The sequence below is a fragment of the Leucoraja erinacea genome, chromosome 31 (genome assembly GCF_028641065.1).
Source record: "Leucoraja erinacea ecotype New England chromosome 31, Leri_hhj_1, whole genome shotgun sequence".
In the NCBI taxonomy this organism is placed as follows: Eukaryota; Metazoa; Chordata; class Chondrichthyes; order Rajiformes; family Rajidae; genus Leucoraja; species Leucoraja erinaceus.
The window spans coordinates 26385634-26404694 of NC_073407.1; the positions used below are offsets into that span (position 1 = coordinate 26385634).

The window sequence follows — 19061 nt, forward strand, 5'->3', positions numbered from 1 at the left end:
GTACCTCGGTTCACGTGACGATAAACTAGACTAAACTAGTAGCAAACACAGTCATGTACTTCCACATTTGAGGCTTTATCCACCATGTTCCCATTGCTAATACCAGCCAGAGGTCTGGCCCCACTGACTCCTGTACATCGGCGAGACCAAGCGCAGAAAACCTCCGCCCAGTCCGCAGAAACCTACCTGATCTCTGCCGAGTTTGCCCTTGACTCGTACTCGCAGCATGGTTGTCATGGGGGAAGTGATGCTAGGCGTAGGCACTCGTGGCATCAAGCAGGTCGGGGAGTTTTTTCGAGCATGGTGAAAAATGTCCACGAGTAAAAAAAGGGCGTGAATTAAGTTGTGAAAGTGGGACAGGCCCTTTACTCCCCCTCACATTCCCACGCTGACCTTTCTGTCCTGGGCCTCCTCCACTGCCAGTGAGGTCCAGCACAGATTGGAAGAACAGCACCTCACATTTCGCTTGGGCAACTTACACCCCAGCGGTAAGAACATCGACTTCTCTAACTTCAGGTAGCACGTGCCGTTCCTCTCTCCATCCCTCCCACCTTCACAGTTCTCCCACCCTTCTTCAGACTCCACATACATGTTATGTGTGTTTTGTTGTCACCTGCTTCTTGCCAACGGTGATCTGTTCAACATTTTCCTTGATCTCCATCCACTTTGATGTCTCGTTTTCACACCTTACACTTCCTTATCTCTGTACCTCCTCCACCCCTGACTCTGTCTGAAGAAGGGTCTCGACCCGAAACGTCACCTATTCCTTCTCTCCACAGATGCTGCCTGTCCCGCTGAGTTACTCCAGCATTTTGTGTCTGTCTGCTATTAGACTGTTGGCCAGCAGAGGACGCACTTGAGTTGCTGCGGTGGCCGTGAATGACACATTGAACTCAAGAACAATTGAAATGATCCTTCGGACTGAAATTGGGTCCTAAATTGGGTGCATTTCCCTCCACGGATGCTGCCTGACCCACTGCGTTCCTCCAGCCTTCAGTTTTAGGCTTTCGATAAAATAAAGAAACTGCAGAGACTGGTGCTGGAGTAACTCAGCAGGTCCGGTAGCATCTGGCAGAAGATTCATGAGGATGTTGCCAGGACTAGAGGGTGTGAGCTATAGAGAGAGGCTGAGCAGGCTGGGACTCTATTCATTGGAGCGCAGGAGGATGAGGGGCTATCTCATAGAGGTGAATAAAATCATGAGAGGAATAGATCGGGTAGATGCACAGAGTCTCTTGCCCAGAGTAGGGGAATCGAGGACCAGAGGATATGGGTTCAAGGTGAAAGGAAAAAGATTTTGTGGGAGTCTGAGGGGTAACTTGTTCACACAGAGGGTGGTGGGTGTATTGAACGAGCCGCCAGAGGAGGTAGTTCAGGCTGGGACTATCGCAACGTTTAAGAAGCAATTAGACAGGTACATGGATAGGACGGGTTTGGAGGGATATGGACTAAGCACAGGCAGGTGGGACTAGTGTCGTTGGGACATGTTGGCAAGTTGGGATGAAGGGCCTATTTTCACACTGTATCACTACGATTCTACCCTACAAACCTGCACGTCTTTGGAGTGTGGGAGGAAACCGGAGCACCCGGAGAAAACCCACGGGGTCACAGGGAGAACGTACAAACTCCATACAGACAGCACCCGTAGTCAGGATCGAACCCGGGTCTCTGGCGCTGTGAGGAAGCAACTCTACCGCTGTGCCACCGGGCCGCCCTATTTGTGGAATGCATTGCCACAAACATCTGTGGCGGCCAAGTCAATGGGTATTTTTAAAGCGGAGATTGACAGGTTCTTGACTAGAGAGGTTATGGAGAGAAGGCAGGAGAATGAGAGGGAGAGGTAGATCAGTCGTGATTGAATGGCGGAGCAGACTTGATGGGCCGAATGGCCTAATTCTGCTGCCATGTCTTATGGAACTGGTCCAAAGGCAACCCTGTAGGAGGGGTGTACAGTCAAGGCAACAGATGGACAGCATTTCTTCAGCAACTCTGATCATTTCCAATGGATCTTGTCTCTACAGTCACACCGCTACTGTAGATTTTCGTTGGGAGATATTTTCATGGCCTGAGTGGCTGAACTTCATGAAGCAAAAAATATTACATGCAACATTAAAATATACAGATACATTTTCACAAACAATTTAGATGGAGAAACTGAAGGCAAAATATTCAATGCAAATATTTAGACAATTGCCATTAAATAATATTTTTATATAAAATGAAGCATGCTAACATCCAGAACTGAGACAGGGAGAGGGATGATTGTACAACAAATTTAAAAAGTGGCCAGTATGGAACTTTAGCAGCAGATAAAACCCCCTCATTAACTTTTATTGGATACAAGAGAGTTTAGGGACAACATTCAGGCAACAGAGATCAGCCATGATGGGATGGCAGACTAGACGATGGGCAGAATGGCCAAATTCTGCTCTTAGAAGGTGAGAACGTTCTACCACCAGGTAGCATTAGTCAATGTCCTTGTACAGTTGATCCTCTATCTGTGCAGGAAGGAACTGCACATGCTGGTTTAAGCCAAAGGTAGACACAAAGTGCTGGAGTAACTCAGCGGGACAGGCAGTATCTCTAGAAAAAGGAATGGGGATTTTTCGGGTCGAGACAACTTCTTCAGACTGAGGGTCTCCACGCTGAAGAAGGTTCTTGACCCGAAACGTCGCCCATTCCTTCTCTCCAGGGATGTTGCCCGTCCCACCGAGTTACTCCATCTTGCTCCTCTAACTGCTGTGGTTCCCCATGGTCACGGCAGGGTGCAGAGGCTGAGGGAAGGGGGACATGTACATGTGTGGTGGCATCACGTACCCCTGGGGTACACAGGGGTCTGGCATGAGAGAGCCAGGAGACAGGCGGATTGGGCTCTCCTCGTTGATCTGCAGCTCATTCTCCTCCATACACGGGAGGGTCATCCTCTTCCCCTTCTGCCTTCGGTTGCAAAACCAAACTCTGATCACCTGTGGAGAAATATGGAGACACGTTTAGTTCTAATCAGGCCACTCATCATTGATTTGGCCTTAGATAGACAGGTAATAGCAGGACAGGCAGCATCTCTGGAGAGAAGGGCATATGGTTATAAGTGATAGAAGCAGAATTAGGCCATTCGGCCCATCAAGTCTACTCCGTCTTTCAATCGTGGCTGATCTATCTTTCCCTCCTAACCCCATTCACCTGCCTTTTCCCCGTAACCGCTGACATGCATTGGATGATATTTCGGGTCAAGACCCTTCTTCAGACTGATGTCAGGGGGGGGGGGGGGGGGGGGGGGGGGGGGGGGGGGGGGAGAGGCTGCTCAAAGAAACTCCACAATTATTGGTGCAGAACTTGTTGCAAGGACCGGCATAGCATGTTGTTCTATATCTCTTCACATCTTTGCTTTCCCTTTCCCCTGACTCTCAGTCTGATGAAGGGCCTCGACCCAAAACGTCACCCGTTCCTTCTCTCCAGAGATGCTGCCTGTTTTACGCTGAGTTACTCCAGTTTTTTTTTTACTTGTATCCGTTTAAACCAGCACCTGCAGTTCCTTCGTACTCAAGAGGATCAACTCCCATTTCTTGAAGGGCCGAATGGCCTACTCCTGCACCTATTTTCTATATTTCTGTTTCTTTTTAGGGACTTCCTTGATCCGTGAGGGGGCCACGGGTTATAGGGAGAAGGTGGAGAGGGAGAGATAGATGAGCCATGATTGAATAGCGAAGTAGACTTGATGGGCCGAATGGCCTAATTCTGCTCCTAGAACTTATGAACTTATTCGGTTCACATTGAAAAGCAACAAATAAATTTGTAGAGGTTCGCAATATAACTTTTTCTAAAATAAGCACCAAAGTATGTTTTCTGCTAATATCCAAATATCAAGATACGTTTCTGATCAGTTTTAGTACCAGCTCATAAGCTCATGTCATAGGACAGAATTAGGCCATTCGGCCCATCAAGTCTATTCCGCCATTCAATCATGGCAGATCTACCTCTCCCTCTCAACCCCATTCTCCTGCCTTCTCCCCATAACCTCTGACACCGGCACTAATCAAGAATCCATCAATCTCTTGCTTTAAAAAACACCCTTGATACGGGACGATCAACCATGATCACAATGAATGGCGATGCTGGCTCGAAGGGCCGAATGGCCTCCTCCTGCACCTATTTTCTATGTTTCTATGTTTTAATAGTGGAAACATCCTCTTCTCATCCACTCTATCCGGGCCTTTCACTATTCGGTAAGTTTCAATGAGATTCTCGCCCCTCATCCTTTTAAACTCCAGCGAGTACAGGCCCAGTAGCATCACACACTCATCATACATGAAGCCAATCATTGCTGGGACCGCTCTAGTGATTTGCAACCTGACAAAGCCAACATTGGCTGTGTTAAAACAAAGCCATTCACCTCTTTGTCCAATCGGAGGTCTTCTGCGATCTGGGAGATTTCTTCACTGGTTGGCTTTGGGCACTTCATGAAGTAGGTCTCCAGGTTATTCTTCACTCCATTCTCAATGCTGGTTCTCCTCTTCCTCTTCCTGGACTGGTCTAGAACCTGCTCCACGTTACAGATCTAGGAGGGTGGGAGGGAGAGAGGCTTCAGAACTCAAACACCAGTGGCTTCACGAGTCACAAGAGTTAGCGATTTTTGTTTTAATCCCTTCCCCCACCCCCAGGAATTTAGACAGGCTAATCAAGAATCTGTCAGATATACCCATTGACTTGGCCTCCACAGCCTTCTGTGGCAACGAGTTCCACAGATTCACCATCTTTGGCCCACCGAGTCCGCGCTGACCAGCGACCACCCCGTACACTGGCACTATCCTACACACTAGGGACAATTTGAAATTTATTTTAACTGATGCCAATGAACCTACAGACTTGTACGTCTTTGGAGTGTGGGAGGAAACCGGAGCACCCGGAGAAAACCCACGCGGTCACGAGGAGAACGTACAAACTCCGGCTTCCTCCCACACTCCGGAGACGTGCAGGTTTGTAGGTTAATCGGCTTGGTATAAATGTAAATTGTCCCTAGTGTGTGTAGGATAGTGTAAGTGTGTGGGGATCGCTGGTTGGCACGGACCCGGTGGGCCGAAGGGCCTGTTTTCGTGCTGTATCTCTAAACTAAATCACAATTTCCATTCAGTTTACATTTTATATTTGTTGTATTTAAGTTTTTGGAATTCCATGGTGCTTTAGGGTTAGGGTCAGGGTTAAGGTTAGGGTCAGGGTTAGGGTCAGGGTGTCATTAGCCGGCCTGGGGAGATTTGTAGTTTCATTATCATATGTCATCTGTTGGACCGGAGGAACGGATAATCCAGGAAGGCTCTGAATCCGAAGTTGGCGGAAAATCAGGTGCTCAAGGTGTATACCATCATGAGAGGAGTAGATTGGGTCGATGCACAGTCTCTTGGCCAGGGTAGGGGAATCAAAGCCCAGATGACATGGGTTTATGGTGAAGGGGAAAAGATTTAATAGGAATCTGAGGGGTAACTTTCTCACACAGAGGGTGGTGGGTGTGTGGAACGAGCTGCCAGAGGAGGTAGTTGAGGCTGGGACTATCCCAACGTTTAAGAAACAGTTGGACAGGTACATGGATAGGACAGATTTGGATGGACCAAAGGCAGGCAGGTGGGACTAGAGTAGCTGGGACATGTTGACCGGTGTGGGCAAGTTGGGCCGAAGGGCCTGTTTCCATGCTCTATGACTGTCTCTGTGACTCTGTGTCCCTGTGTCCCTGTGACTCTGTGACTTTGTGTCTCTGTGTCTCTGTGTCTCTGTGTCCCTGTGACTCTGTGTCTCTGTGTCTCTGTGTCTCTGTGACTCTGTGTCTCTGTGTGTCTGTGACTGTGTCTCTGTGTCTCTGTGTCTCTGTGACTCTGTGTCTCTGTGACCCTGTGTCTCTGTGACTCTGTGACTCTGTGTCTCTGTGACTCTGTGACTCTGTGTCTCTGTGTCTCTGTGACTCTGTGTCTCTGTGACTCTGTGTCTCTGTGTCTCTGTGTCTCTGTGACTCTGTGACTCTGTGTCTCTGTGTCTCTGTGTCTCTGTGACTCTGTGTCTCTGTGACTCTGTGTCTCTGTGTCTCTGTGACCCTGTGTCTCTGTGACTCTGTGTCTCTGTGTCTCTGTGACTCTGTGTCTCTGTGTCTCTGTGACTCTGTGTCTCTGTGTCTCTCTGTGTCTCTGTGACTCTGTGTCTCTGTGTCTCTGTGTCTCTGTGACTCTGTGTCTCTGTGACTCTGTGTCTCTGTGTCTCTGTGTCTCTGTGTCTCTGTGTCTCTGTGACTCTGTGTCTCTGTGTCTCTGTGACTCTGTGTCTCTGTGTCTCTGTGACTCTGTGTCTCTGTGTCTCTGTGTCTCTGTGTGTCTGTGTCTCTGTGTCTCTGTGTCTCTGTGTCTCTGTGTCTCTGTGTCTCTGTCTCTCTGTCTCTGTGTCTCTGTGTCTCTGTGTCTCTGTGTCTCTGTGTCTCTGTGTCTCTGTGTCTCTGTGTCTCTGTGTCTCTGTCTCTGTGACTCTGTGTCTCTGTGTCTCTGTGACTCTGTGTCTCTGTGTCTCTGTGTCTCGGTGACTCTGTGTCTCTGTGTCTCTGTGTCTCTGTGTCTCTGTGACTCTGTCTCTGTGTCTCTGTGTCTCTGTGTCTCTGTGACTCTGTGTCTCTGTGTCTCTGTGTCTCTGTGTCTCTGTGTCTCTGTGACTCTGTGTCTCTGTGTCTCTGTGTCTCTGTGTCTCTGTGACTCTGTGACTCTGTGTCTCTGTGACTCTGTGTCTCTGTGTCTCTGTGTCTCTGTGTCTCTGTGTCTCTGTGTCTCTGTGTCTCTGTGTCTCTGTGTCTCTGTGACTCTGTGTCTCTGTGACTCTGTGTATCTGTGTCTCGGTGACTCTGTGTCTCTGTGTGTCTGTGTGTCTGTGTCTCTGTGTCTCTGTGTCTCTGTGTCTCTGTGACTCTGTGACTCTGTGACTCTGTGTCTCTGTGTCTCTGTTACTCTGTGACTATGAGCTGTTTCATTGAATACCTCATGGATACCACCATCACTCTCAGCATCATTGAGCCAGCGCTGTAGAATGGGCTTCAGTTTGCACATGTTTTTGAAACTCAGCTGCAAGGCTTCGAACCGGCAGATGGTGGTCTGGCTGAACATCTTGCCTGGGACAGAGGAGGGAAGAGAATCTCAATCAGCAATGCACAAAACGAGACCATCCAGTAACAAGCCCATCCACCCTCACCCCCTCACGAGTGAGGGCCTCGTCTATGGTGGGAGAGGAGACCCCCCCCGTTCCATAAAGAATGAGGACATCTCGGATGTTCTAGTATGGAACACCTCATTTTGGGAGCAGATGCGGCGTAGACGGAGGAATTGGGAGTAGGGGACATCTCAATGAAATTCCTTTCATATTTGTCTTTCCTTAAATCCAACTTACCACGCTTTTGTGGATCCTGTGACCTTTCATTGAACCTAAAACAGTACAAACAGGAGTAGCTCAGCGGGTCAGGCAGCATCTCTGGAGAAAAGGAATGGGTGACGTTTCAGGTCGAGACCCTTCTTCAGACATCTCGATCCAAAACGAGACCCATTCCTATTCTCCAGAGATGCTGCCTGTCCCGCTGAGTTACTCCAGCACTTTATAGACAATAGACAATAGGTGCAGGAGTAGGCCATTTGGCCCTTCGAACCAGCACCGCCATTCAATGGTATCATGGCTGATCATCCCCAATCAGTACCCCGTTCCTGCCTTCTTCCCATATCCCCTGACTCCGCTATTTTTAACCCTATCTAGCTCTCTCTTGAAAGCATCCAGAAAACTGGCCTCCACCGCCCTCTGAGGCAGAGAATTCCACAGACTCGCCACTCTCTGCGAGAAAAAGTGTTTCCTCGTCTCCATTCTAAATGGCTTACTCCTTATTCTTAAAGTGTGGCCCCTGGTTCTGGACTCGCCCAACATCGGGAACATGTTTCCTGCCTCTAGCGTGTCCAAGCCCTTAACAATCTTATATGTTTCAATGAGATGCCCTCTCATCCTTCTAAACTCCAGAGTGTACAAGCCCAGCTGCTTCATTCTCTAAACATATGACAGTCCCGCCATCCCGGGAATTAACCTTGTAAACCTACGCTGCACTCCCTCAATAGCAAGAATGGCCTTCCTCAAATTAGGTTTCGGCTCGAAACGTTGCCTATTTCCTTCGCTCAATAGATGCTGCTGCACCCGCTGAGTTTCTCCGGCATTTTTGTCTACCTTCGATTTTCCAGCATCTGCAGTTCCTTCTTCTACAATTTACCTTGTCCTTCAAATCTTTCGAACAATAATTCACCCGCCATCAATTTACCCCGGAGTCAGTCAGTCAGCTCCTCTGGACAATGGCACATTAGCAGTCTTTGTCCAGGGGTAACACACACACAGGGACCAGAGATTAGGAGCATGATAAGGAAATGTTGGTAGACAAAAATGCTGGATGTTGGACTTGATTTTCTTTTGTGAAAAACGCCTGACTACAATCTAGGATCTAACACGTTAGAACCACATCTTTCACAAGGTGTTAGACCATTTACTATTCCTCCCTTGAGTTTATCGTCTCCGACACCTCGCCGCCCTCAATGGTAAATGTCCGTATCATTTTGTCACCAACAGGCTCCAATTTAGTTTAGAGATACAGCGCGGAAACAGGCCCTTCAGCCCACCGAGTCTGCACCGACCAGCGATCCCCACACACTAACACTATCCTACACACACTCGGGACAATTTTCAACTGAAGCCAATTAACCCACAAACCTGCATGTCTCTGGAGTGTGGGAGGAAATCGGAGCACCTGGAGAAAACCCACGCAGGTCACGGGGAGAACGTACAAACTCCATACAGACAGCACCCGTAGTCAGGATGGAACCCGGGTCTCTGGCGCTGTGAGGCAGCAACTCTACCGCTGCGCCACTGTGCCACTCTATTTTAACTGTATACATTCCCCTTGCATTCAACCTGCCAGAATACATGTTTTACTCCCACCCCCCACCTTAAGCTACTCCACCTTAAGCTCATCCACGTGTGGGTTTTTGTGCAGCCCTCTTCTCTAGACTCGTGAGCCATGTCAGAACTCACCAGAATTGAGACTGCACAAGCCGCCACCGTCGATACCAACGGGCCGCCACCATCATATATATATATCTCTATGTATCGCCAGCACAGATCCCCATGGAACTCCACTGGTTACAGGCCTCCAGCCTGAATATCTCCCGCCCTCCACAACCCTTCTGTGAATAAACCAGTTCTGAATCCGTATGACCACATCATTGTGAATCCCATCTATATCTTCACATGCTGGATCAGCTTAACATGAGGGACCTTATCTAAAACCTCACTAAAATCCACGCATACAACATCCACTAACAAACCTTCAGCAATCGCCTTCATAGAAATCTCCTCGAAAAACTCAAATCGAATTAGTGAGACACAACGCACCATGTACAAAGCCGTGTACACACACAAAATGCTGGAGTAACTCAGTGAGACAGGCAGCATCTCTGGAGAGAAGAATGGGTGAAGGTTCGGGGTTGAGGCCCTTATTCAGACCAAAAACGTCACCCATTCCTTCTCTCCCGAGATGCTGCCTGTCCTGTCCCGCTGGGTTACTCCAGCTTGTTGTGTCTGTTTTCGGTTTAAACCAGCATCTGTTGCAGTTCCGTTCCTCCACATGTACAGAGCCATGCTGGATATCCCTAATTAGCTCAATCTCTACGGACATGTACATCTGCACATCTCGTATGTGTATGTGACAAATAAACTTGACTTGACTTGACTTGACTTGACTTGATCTCTGCAAGAGTCAAGAGCATTTTATTGTTATGAATGGAACATTGAAATTCTTACTTTGGGCAGCACAACAGGTACACCATGTAAACACACTGCTCCAGAAAACCCAATAAGGAACTAGCATAAAAATTTCAGCCAACATTCAATCTATTTTTCCCTCGTAACCCCATTCTCCTGCCTTCTCCCCGTAACCCCCGACACCGGCACTAATCCAGAATCTGTCAATACGTTCTCCCCGTGACTGCGTGGGTTTTCTCCGGGCGCTCCGGTTTCCTCCCACCCTCTAAAGGCGTGCGGGTTTGTAGGTTAATGGGCCCTCTGTAAGTTGCCCTCTAGTGTGTAGGGAGTGGATGAGAAAGTGCTAACGGGTGATCAATGGTCAGGTCGGACTCGGTGGGCCGAATGGCCTTTTCCCACGCAGTATCTCTAAACCAATACTAAAATCAATGGACCACTGAAGATAGACACAAAGTGCTGGAGTAACTCAGTGGGACAGGCAGCATCTCTGGTGAAAAGGAATGGGTGAGGCTTTGGGTCGAGACCCTTCTTCAAATCTGCAGGAAGGAACTGCAGATGCAGGTTTAAACCAAAGATAGACACGCTGGTAAAGCTGGAGTAACTCGGCAGGTCAGGCAGCAGCATCTGGCAGAATGAATGGTTTTGGCTTTGTTAATCTTACCGTCTTCAAGCTCCCCATTAACCCTGGAGACAAGAGGATCTATAATGGGAACAGTTGGTGTGAATGGCCATGTAATCACACCCTGCCTGCCTGCCTATGGTGCCGACATCATAGATCCACCACTGTTTGTGGAGGGGGGGGGTGATTAGCATGACAAGAGGCACACATTGGAGACTGAATGTGCGCATGCATCTCACCACAAACTCAAAACCTGCCACCAAGTTTACTTGACCTACCAGGCAGGTCAGCGCGGAGTCGGTCTGAGGAAGGGTTTTGGCCCGAAACGTTGCCTATCTCCTTCGCTCCATAGATGCCGCTGCACCCGCTGAGTTTCTCCAGCATTTTTGTCTACCTACCAAGTTTACTCCAGCAACCAACGTACCTGCAGAAAACACCTCGACAAGAGCTGGGTATAAAGGTGTTTAAGAAGGAACTGCAGATGCTGGAAAATCGAAGGTAGACAAAAATGCTGGAGAAACTCAGCGGGTGCAGCAGCATCTATGGAGCGAAGGAAATAGGCAAAGTTTTGGCCCGAAACGTCACCCATTCCTTCGCTCCATAGATGCTGCCTCACCCGCTGAGTTTCTCCAGCACTTTTGTCTACCCTGGGTATAAAGGTGTGAAGCGGATTAAACAGGTTTTACAATAGGCAGGAGATTGGAGAGAGACTGCTGAATCTTAAGCAAAATAAAAGTGCTGGGCGGCATGGTGGCGCAGCGGGTAGAGCTGCTGCCTCACAGCGCCAGAGACCCGGGTTCCATCCCGACTACGGGTGCTGTCTGTACCGAATTTGTACCTTCTCCCCGTGACCTGCGTGGGTTTTCTCTGGGTGCTCCGGTTTCCTCCCACACTCCAAAGACGTGCAAGTTTGTAGATTAATTGGCTTGGTATCATTGTAAATTGTCTCTAGTGTGTGTAGGATAGTTTTAGCTTAGTTTAGAGATACAGCACGGAATGTGTCAATGTACGGGGATTGTGGGTCAGCACGGAGTCGGCGGGCCGAAGGGCCAGTTTCCACACTGTATCTCTAACTAGATCAAACTAAACTAAACTCAAGCAGTCAGGCAGCATCTGTTGAGGGAAAAGCAACACCTGTTTCTGCACAGGTAGACAAAAGTACTGGAGAAACTCAGTGGGTGCAGCAGCATCTATGGAGCAGAGGAAATAGGCAACAATAGGCAATTTCCTTCACTCCATAGATGCTGCTGCACCCACTGAGTTTCTCCAGCACTTTTGTCTACCATCTGTTTCTGCACCTCCTCCCTGACTTCCATCCAGGGTCCCAGATAGCCATCGACGTGAGACAGAGGAAACAACCAACTGCAGATGATGCTTACGTTTACTTTAGTGATACAACATGGAAACAGGTCCTTCGGCCCACCGAGTCCCCACCAACCAGCAGACCCCACCAACTAGCACTATTCTACACACACTAGGGGCAATTTTTTGTTTACAATATTACTGAAGTTATTTAACCTCCAAACCTGTATTGTTTTTGTGGTCTGTAGGGTGTGGTTCCATGCTGTATCTCAAAACTAAACCAGTTCACAAAGGGGACAAAAATAGAGTCAGGGGCACAATGAAACGGTGGCGCAGCGGTAGAGTTGCTGCCTTACAGCACTGGCAGCTCTGAAGACCCAGGTTCGATCCCGACTACGGGTGCTGTCTGTAAGGAGTTTGTACGTTCTCCCCGTGACCTGCGTGGGTTTTCTCTGAGATCTTCAGTTTCCTCCCACACTCCCAATACGTACAGGGTTTGTAGGTTAATTGGCTTGGTGTAAATGTAAAAATGTGTGTAGGATAGTGTTAGTGTGCAGGGATCGCTGGTCGGAACGGACTCGGTGGGCTGAAGAGTCTGTTTCCATGCTGCATCTCTGAACTAAACCTAAACTAAACTAAAAGCAAGTGTGTAGTTCGCAAAAAGCTTGACGCAAGAGTTAGCAATGGAGCAAAACAAAGGGTCGCATCAGTGGGGGAGGATGTAGGGCAGATGTCTAAACAGTGGTGACAATAGACCAGGTCCTCATCGTGTAGTCAGTGAATGCCACAACTATCAATTAGACACACGTTAGCATGGCCTCACAACTCACTGCTCTGCCTGAACAGAAATGTCCCCTGCGCCGTTCCATCTCTCCAGAGATGCTGCCTGTCCCGTTGAGTTACTCTAGCATTTTGTGTAGACATTATACAATGTTTATGACAAGTGTCGCACCCTGGCCACTCCCTCTTCTCCCCTCTCCCATCGGGCAAAAGGTACAGAAGTGTGAAAACGCACACCTCCAGATTCAGGGACAGTTTCTTCCCAGCTGTTATCAGGCAACTGAACCATCCTATCACAAACCAGAGAGCAGTGCTGAACTACTATCTACCTCATTGGTGACTATCTTTGACCCGAATTTGTTGGCTCTACCTTGCACTAAACGTTATTCCCTTATCATGTATCTGTACACTGTGGACGGCTCGATTGTAATCATGTATTGTCTTTCCACTGACTGGTTAGCACGCAACAAAAGCTTTTCACTGTACCTCGGTACACGTGACAATAAACTAAAATGACTATATTGCGGTGAATAGCAGAACAGGTCAGTGTGAGATGGTCCACATCAATGCAAGTGGAATATTTGCCTTCATACAATATCTGAAGGGAAAATAACCCAGAACATTTCATTTCTGGAAATCTGAACAGTCAAAGTGGTCAACACAAAAATAAGGGTGTAAGGATTGAAGTGGGTTCTCAGGTGGGTACAAAGTGAAGGGGACTGTGTCGTTAAACCACATGGTGGTCTTGTGAACAAGGGAGCAGGAGACAACAGGGTGAGTTGTTCTTCTGCGGTTGTACAGGGCTCTGGTGAGACCACATCTTGAGTATTGTGTACAGTTTTGGTCTCCTAATTTGAGGAAGGACATCCTTGTGATTGAGGCAGTGCAACGTAGGTTCACGAGATTGATCCCTGGGATGGGGCGGGACTGTCATATGAGGAAAGATTGAAAAGACTAGGCTGGAGTTTAGAAGGATGAGGGGGGGGGTCTTATAGAAATATATAAAATTATAAAAGGACTGGACAAGCTAGATGCAGGAAAAATGTTCCCAATGTTGGGCGAGTCCAGAACAAGGGGCCACAGTCTTAGGATAAAGGGGAGGTCATTTAAGACTGAGGTGAGTTGTGAATTTATGGAATTCCCTGCCACAGAGGGCAGTGGAGGCCAAGTCACTGGATGGATTTAAGAGAGTTAGATAGAGCTCTAGGGGCTAATGGAGTCAAGGGATATGGGGAGAAGGCAGGCACGGGTTATTGATAGGGGACGATCAGCCATGAACACAATGAATTGCGGTGCTGGCTCGAAGGGCCGAAGGGCCTCCTCCTACACCTATTTTCTATGTTTCTATGAGACTGAGTTATATATGGAGAGGGGCAGATGGTGAAGACAGCACTGGAATGGCAACTCGGAAGAATTGTCCAGGGTTGAGTCCAGCCAGCCAGTCCAAAGTACATTGAAATGAAAAAAACACAAGGAAAGGGAAGTGACTGCAAGATATGGAGTTAGATATCTTTGCATAGATAGCGAAAGGCTGTTAGATTAGGACTGAGATGAGGAAAAACTGTTTAACCCAGAGAGTTGTGAATCTGTGGAATTCTCTGCCACAGAAGGCAGTGGAGGCCAATTCACTGGATGTCTTCACGAGAGTTAGATTTAGGGCTAACGGAATCAAGGGATATGGTTAGAAGGCAGGAATGGGGTACTGATTTGATTAAATCAGCCATGATCATGTTGAATGGTGGTGCTGGCTCGAAGGGCCGAATGGCCTACTTCTGCACCTATTTTCTACGTTTCTATGTTTATATGAAAGCATGTAACGAGTTCTAAAACAGACACATCTCATAAGACATGGGAGCAGAATGAAGCAGAGTCCTAGCCTGCTCAACCTCTCCCATAAACCTAACTCTCCACATTAACTCTAGTTTCAACCAATCAAGCTCCCAAATAAAATCTGGGGGGTACAAGAATATAGGGGACATTTCAAGATCAGCTTCGGACTTTGCTTAACTGCTGTTCCATGATACATTTTAATGGTGAAGTACGCAGTTCATTCTTAGATAGACACAAAAAGCTGGGCTAACTCAGCGGGACAGGCGGCATCTCTGGAGAAAAAGAATAGGTGATGTTTCGGGTCGAGACCCTTCTTCAGACTCACCCTTTTCCTTCTCTCCAGAGATGCTGCCTGTCCCGCTGAGTTACTCCAGCATCTGCAGTTCCTTCCCACACAGTACACTCTTAAGTGGATTACAGAATTAAATGGCTTAAAGGTCGATTAAACGCAATCCTTTCAAAACAAAAGGGAAATCATTAAACTTTCCTACCATAGAGGTTCCCCAAAGCCAATCCCACATCAGCCTGTGTGAAGCCAAGTGTAATCCTCTTGTGTTTCAGCTCTTTGGCAAATTGTTCCATTTTCTCCTTGGTCGGATATTCCTTAACGCGGGGAGAGAGAAAAGGGTGAAAAAATCAACAGGGCAAATGCTGGAAATCGGAAATAAATTCAGAAAAACGCTGAAACTATCAGGTTTTTGCGGAATTTCTGACAAAAACAACATTTAAAAATAAGAGGGAACTGCAGATGCTGGTTTACACCGAAGATAGACACAAAATGCTGGAGTAACTCAGCGGGACAAAGGCAGCATCTCTGGAGAGAAGGAACAGGTGATGTTTCTGATTGAGACCCCTCTTCAGAAATTAGTTTCACCACAATTTCTTCCCAAACCATTTATATATATATATATATATAATTATTTTTTTTAACTCTTTAAAAACAATTTGAAAGGTGTCCTGCGCAAACATGCAACCAACAAGACTTTGTTATCTAAAATAAAACATGACTGGTGTCTGGGAACACCAAAGAGCTCCAGAACAAATTAGTTTAAAACATGACATTAATTGGTTTAAAACATCAACAATAGCCAATGTCAGACATCTAACACCATCAGAATAATGATTACACTAATCTTTAACCAGAAATTGCAAAGTCTACATTCAATTGGATACATTAAGGTAGCCAATGCAGAAACCAATAGCCCTTTTTTTTTACAGTGAAGTACTCACTGGAGTTTAGAAGAATGAGGGGGGGAGACCTCATTGAAACTTACCGAATAGTGAAAGACTTGGACAGAGTGAATGTGGAGAGGATGTTCCCACTAGTGGGAGAGTCTAGGACCAGAGGGCACGGCCTCAGAATTAAAGGACGTTCCTTTAGGAAGGAAATGAGAAGGGATTTCTTTAGTCAGAAGGGGGTGAATCTGTGGAATTCATTGCAACAGACGGCTGTGGAGGCCAAGTCAATGGATATTTTTTAAGGCAGAGATAGATAGATTCTTGATTAGTACGGGCGTCAGGGGTTATGGGGAGAAAGCAGGAGAATGGGTGGAATAGGAGGGAGAGGTAGATCAGCCATGATTAAATGGAGGAGTAAACCTGATGGGCCGAATGGCCCAATTCTGTTCCTATCACATATGACCTTACGAAATGCCGCATATATATTAGATACAGTCCCTTGTGCCCTGGTTCAGATTGAGGCTGACACCATTATGCTGGCCCTTCATCCCTCCAGTATCTAAAGCCCATCATACCAGTTCTGAATACAATCAATGACCAACTCTCCCCACCTCCCTGGGATAGATGATTCCAAAGATTCACCAGAGACTCATTCAAGTCTGAAACATAGAAACGTAAAAACATAGAAAATAGGTGCAGGAGTAGACCATTCAGCCCTTTGAGCCTGCACCGCCATTCAATATGATCATGGCTGATCATCCAACTCAGTATCCTGTACCTGCCTTCTCTCCATACCCTCTGATCCCTTTAGCCACAAGGGCCACATCTAACTTCCTCTTAAATATAGCCAATGAACTGGCCTCAACTACCTTCTGTGGCAGAGAATTCCACAGATTCACCACTCTCTGTGTAAAAAGTTATTTTCTCATCTCGGTCCTAAAAGACTTCCCTCTTATCCTTTAACTGTGACCCCTAGTTCTGGACTTCCCCAACATCGGGAACAATCTTCCTGCATCTAGCGTGTCCAACCCCTTAAGAATTTTGTACGTTTCTGTAAGATCCTCCCTCAATCTTCTAAATTCTAGCGAGTACAAGCCGAGTCTATCCAGTCTTTCTTCATATGAAAGTCCTGCCATCCCAGGAATCAGTCTGGTGAACCTTCTCTGTACTCCCTCTATGGCAAGAATGCCTATCCTCAGATTAGGAGACCAAAACTGTACTCAATACTCCAGGTGTGGTCTCACCAAGACCCTGTACAACTGCAGTAGAACCTCCCTGCTCTTATACTCAAATCCTTTTGCTGAAGAGTCTCGACCCAAAACGCACCTATTCCATCTCTCCAGTGATACTGCCTGACCTGCTGAGTTACTCCAGCATTTTCTTTTTCTAGAGAGTAGGGGGTGCATTATTGTCACGTGTCCCAAAACGCAACAATGAAATTCCTACTTGCAGCAGCACAACCAATACCTAAACATATGGAGTTTGCTCTTCTTTTCATCTCCGGAACACTACACAGGGGAATGCAGGTGCTGGTGTACAACAAAAAATGACACAAAGTGCTGGAGTAACTAGGCAGGTCTGAATAAGAGTCCTGGCCCAACAAGTCACCTCTGTATGTTCTCCAGAGATGTGGATTGGGTGTAGGGCCAAATGCAGGCAGGTGGGACTCTAGTGTAGATGGGACATGCTGGTCAGTGTGGGCATGTTGGGCTGAAGGGCCTGTTTCCACGCTGTATCACTCTAAACGAGGAATTGCAGATGCTGGTTAATATGCAAAAGGACACAAACCGCTAGAATAATAACTCAAAAATAGACACAAAAAGCTGGAGTAGCTCAGCGGGACAGGCAGCATCTCTGGAGAGAAGGAATGGGTGACGTTTCACTCTGAACAAGGGTCTCGAACCAAAACGTCACCTATTCCTTCTCTCCAGAGATGCTGCCTGTCCCGCTGAGTTACTCTAGCACGCCAGTCATAGAGTGATACAGCGTGAAAACAGGCCCTTTGGCCCAACATGCCCACACTGGCCAACATGTCCCATCTACACTAGTCCCACCTGCCCGCGTTTGGTCCCTCCAAACCTGTCCTATCCAGGTACCAGGTCTGAAGAAGGGTTTCGGCCCGAAACGTTGCCTATTTCCTTCGCTCCATAGATGCTGCTGCACCCGCTGAGTTTCTCCAGCTTTTCTGTGTAACCTTCGATTCTCCAGCATCTGCAGTTCCCTCTTTAACACTATCCAGGTACCAGTCTGTTTCTTAAGGCAGACAAAAGTGCTGGAGAAACTCAGCGGGTGCAGCAGCACCTGTTGAGCGAAGGAAATAGGCAACGTTTCGGGCCGAAACCCTTCTTCAGACTTGCCCAACTGTTTCTTAAACCTTGGGACAGTCCCAGCCTCAACGACCTCCTCTGGCAGCTTGTTCCATACACCCACCACCCACTGTGTGGAAAAAAGTTACCCCTCAGATTCCCATTAAATCTTTTCCCCTTCACCTTGAACCTATGCCCTCTGGTCTTCAATGCCCCTACTCTGGGCAAGAGACTCTGTTGATTTTCCACCCACCCACCTACCAGCCTTGTGTACTCTACAAGGGAGGAGAAGGTCTGTACGACACGATACAGTATTGATCCCAGGAGGGATATTGATCAAGGCTAGGGGCCACCTACCTCCTCGCTGTCGCTGGACTGTCCCTCCTCGCTGGTGTTGCCAGTGGAGCCGGCGATGGATTGCGTTGCCGGGTTGGAGTCGCTGAGCTGCGAGGGGCTGGGGAACATGTGTGGCGGCGAGGGGAAGCTGCTGTAGCCGGGGCACGGCTGTCCGGAGCCGCTGGCCGGAGAGCTGGAGCCGGGGACGGGCGGCCAGAAGCCGGGGCCGCACCAACGGTGGGGGTAGGAGGGATGGGGAGGTGAGCTGAAGCCATCCTTCTCCACCTTGATGTGGGCCGAATGGCCGGAGTGGGGGTGACCCTGCGGCCAGTGGGCAGCCGAGGGGGGTTCGGCCACGGGGGGCTGGTGCCAGTAGCCGGGGTGCGGCAGTGCCGCCGTATCACACCCGCCGTACTCGCTCTTCCGTGGGCCCAGGGGGAACAGGTACTGGCCCCCCATGCTGCTGTAGCCCGGCTTGTACATCTGGCTGCCCATGTCCTGCACTACACCGCTGGAGAAAGCAGGCAGCGCCGCGCTCTCTGGAGAATGGTTCACCCTGTGTGTCACTGGGGGCCCGTGGCTTGGACTTAGTGTCCCCGACATCCCAGCCTGGCCCTGATCTCACCCACTCACTCACTCAGTCTCCCACTCACTCTCCCCCTCCCTCACTCTCTCACTCAGTCTCCCACTCACTCTCCCCCTCCTTCACTCTCCCCCTCCCTCACTCACTCCCACTCTCACTCTCTCACTCACTCTCCCTCCCTCACTCTCTCTCCCTCCCCCCTCACTCACTCACTCACTCCCACTCTCACTCTCCCCCTCCCTCACTCTCTCACTCAGTCTCCCACTCTCACCCTCACTCTCTCCCTCCCTCCCTCTCACTCACTCTATCACCCAAGCCCTCTCCC

The 19061-nt window shown here is 48.4% G+C and overlaps 1 protein-coding gene across 1 annotated transcript; it reads right to left on the reverse strand.

The window, feature by feature from the left end:
* Nucleotides 1-1027: 1027 nt before the first annotated feature.
* LOC129712131 (POU domain, class 5, transcription factor 3-like) lies at nucleotides 1028-18770 on the reverse strand. The gene is made up of 5 exons (XM_055660346.1): nucleotides 18175-18770; nucleotides 14824-14935; nucleotides 6999-7129; nucleotides 4391-4555; nucleotides 1028-2966 (listed from the first exon to the last, which is right to left on the reverse strand). Exons 1-5 carry the CDS (start codon nucleotides 18754-18756, stop codon nucleotides 2733-2735), a joined length of 1224 nt encoding a protein of 407 aa, XP_055516321.1. The 5' UTR covers nucleotides 18757-18770; the 3' UTR covers nucleotides 1028-2732.
* Nucleotides 18771-19061: the final 291 nt, after the last annotated feature.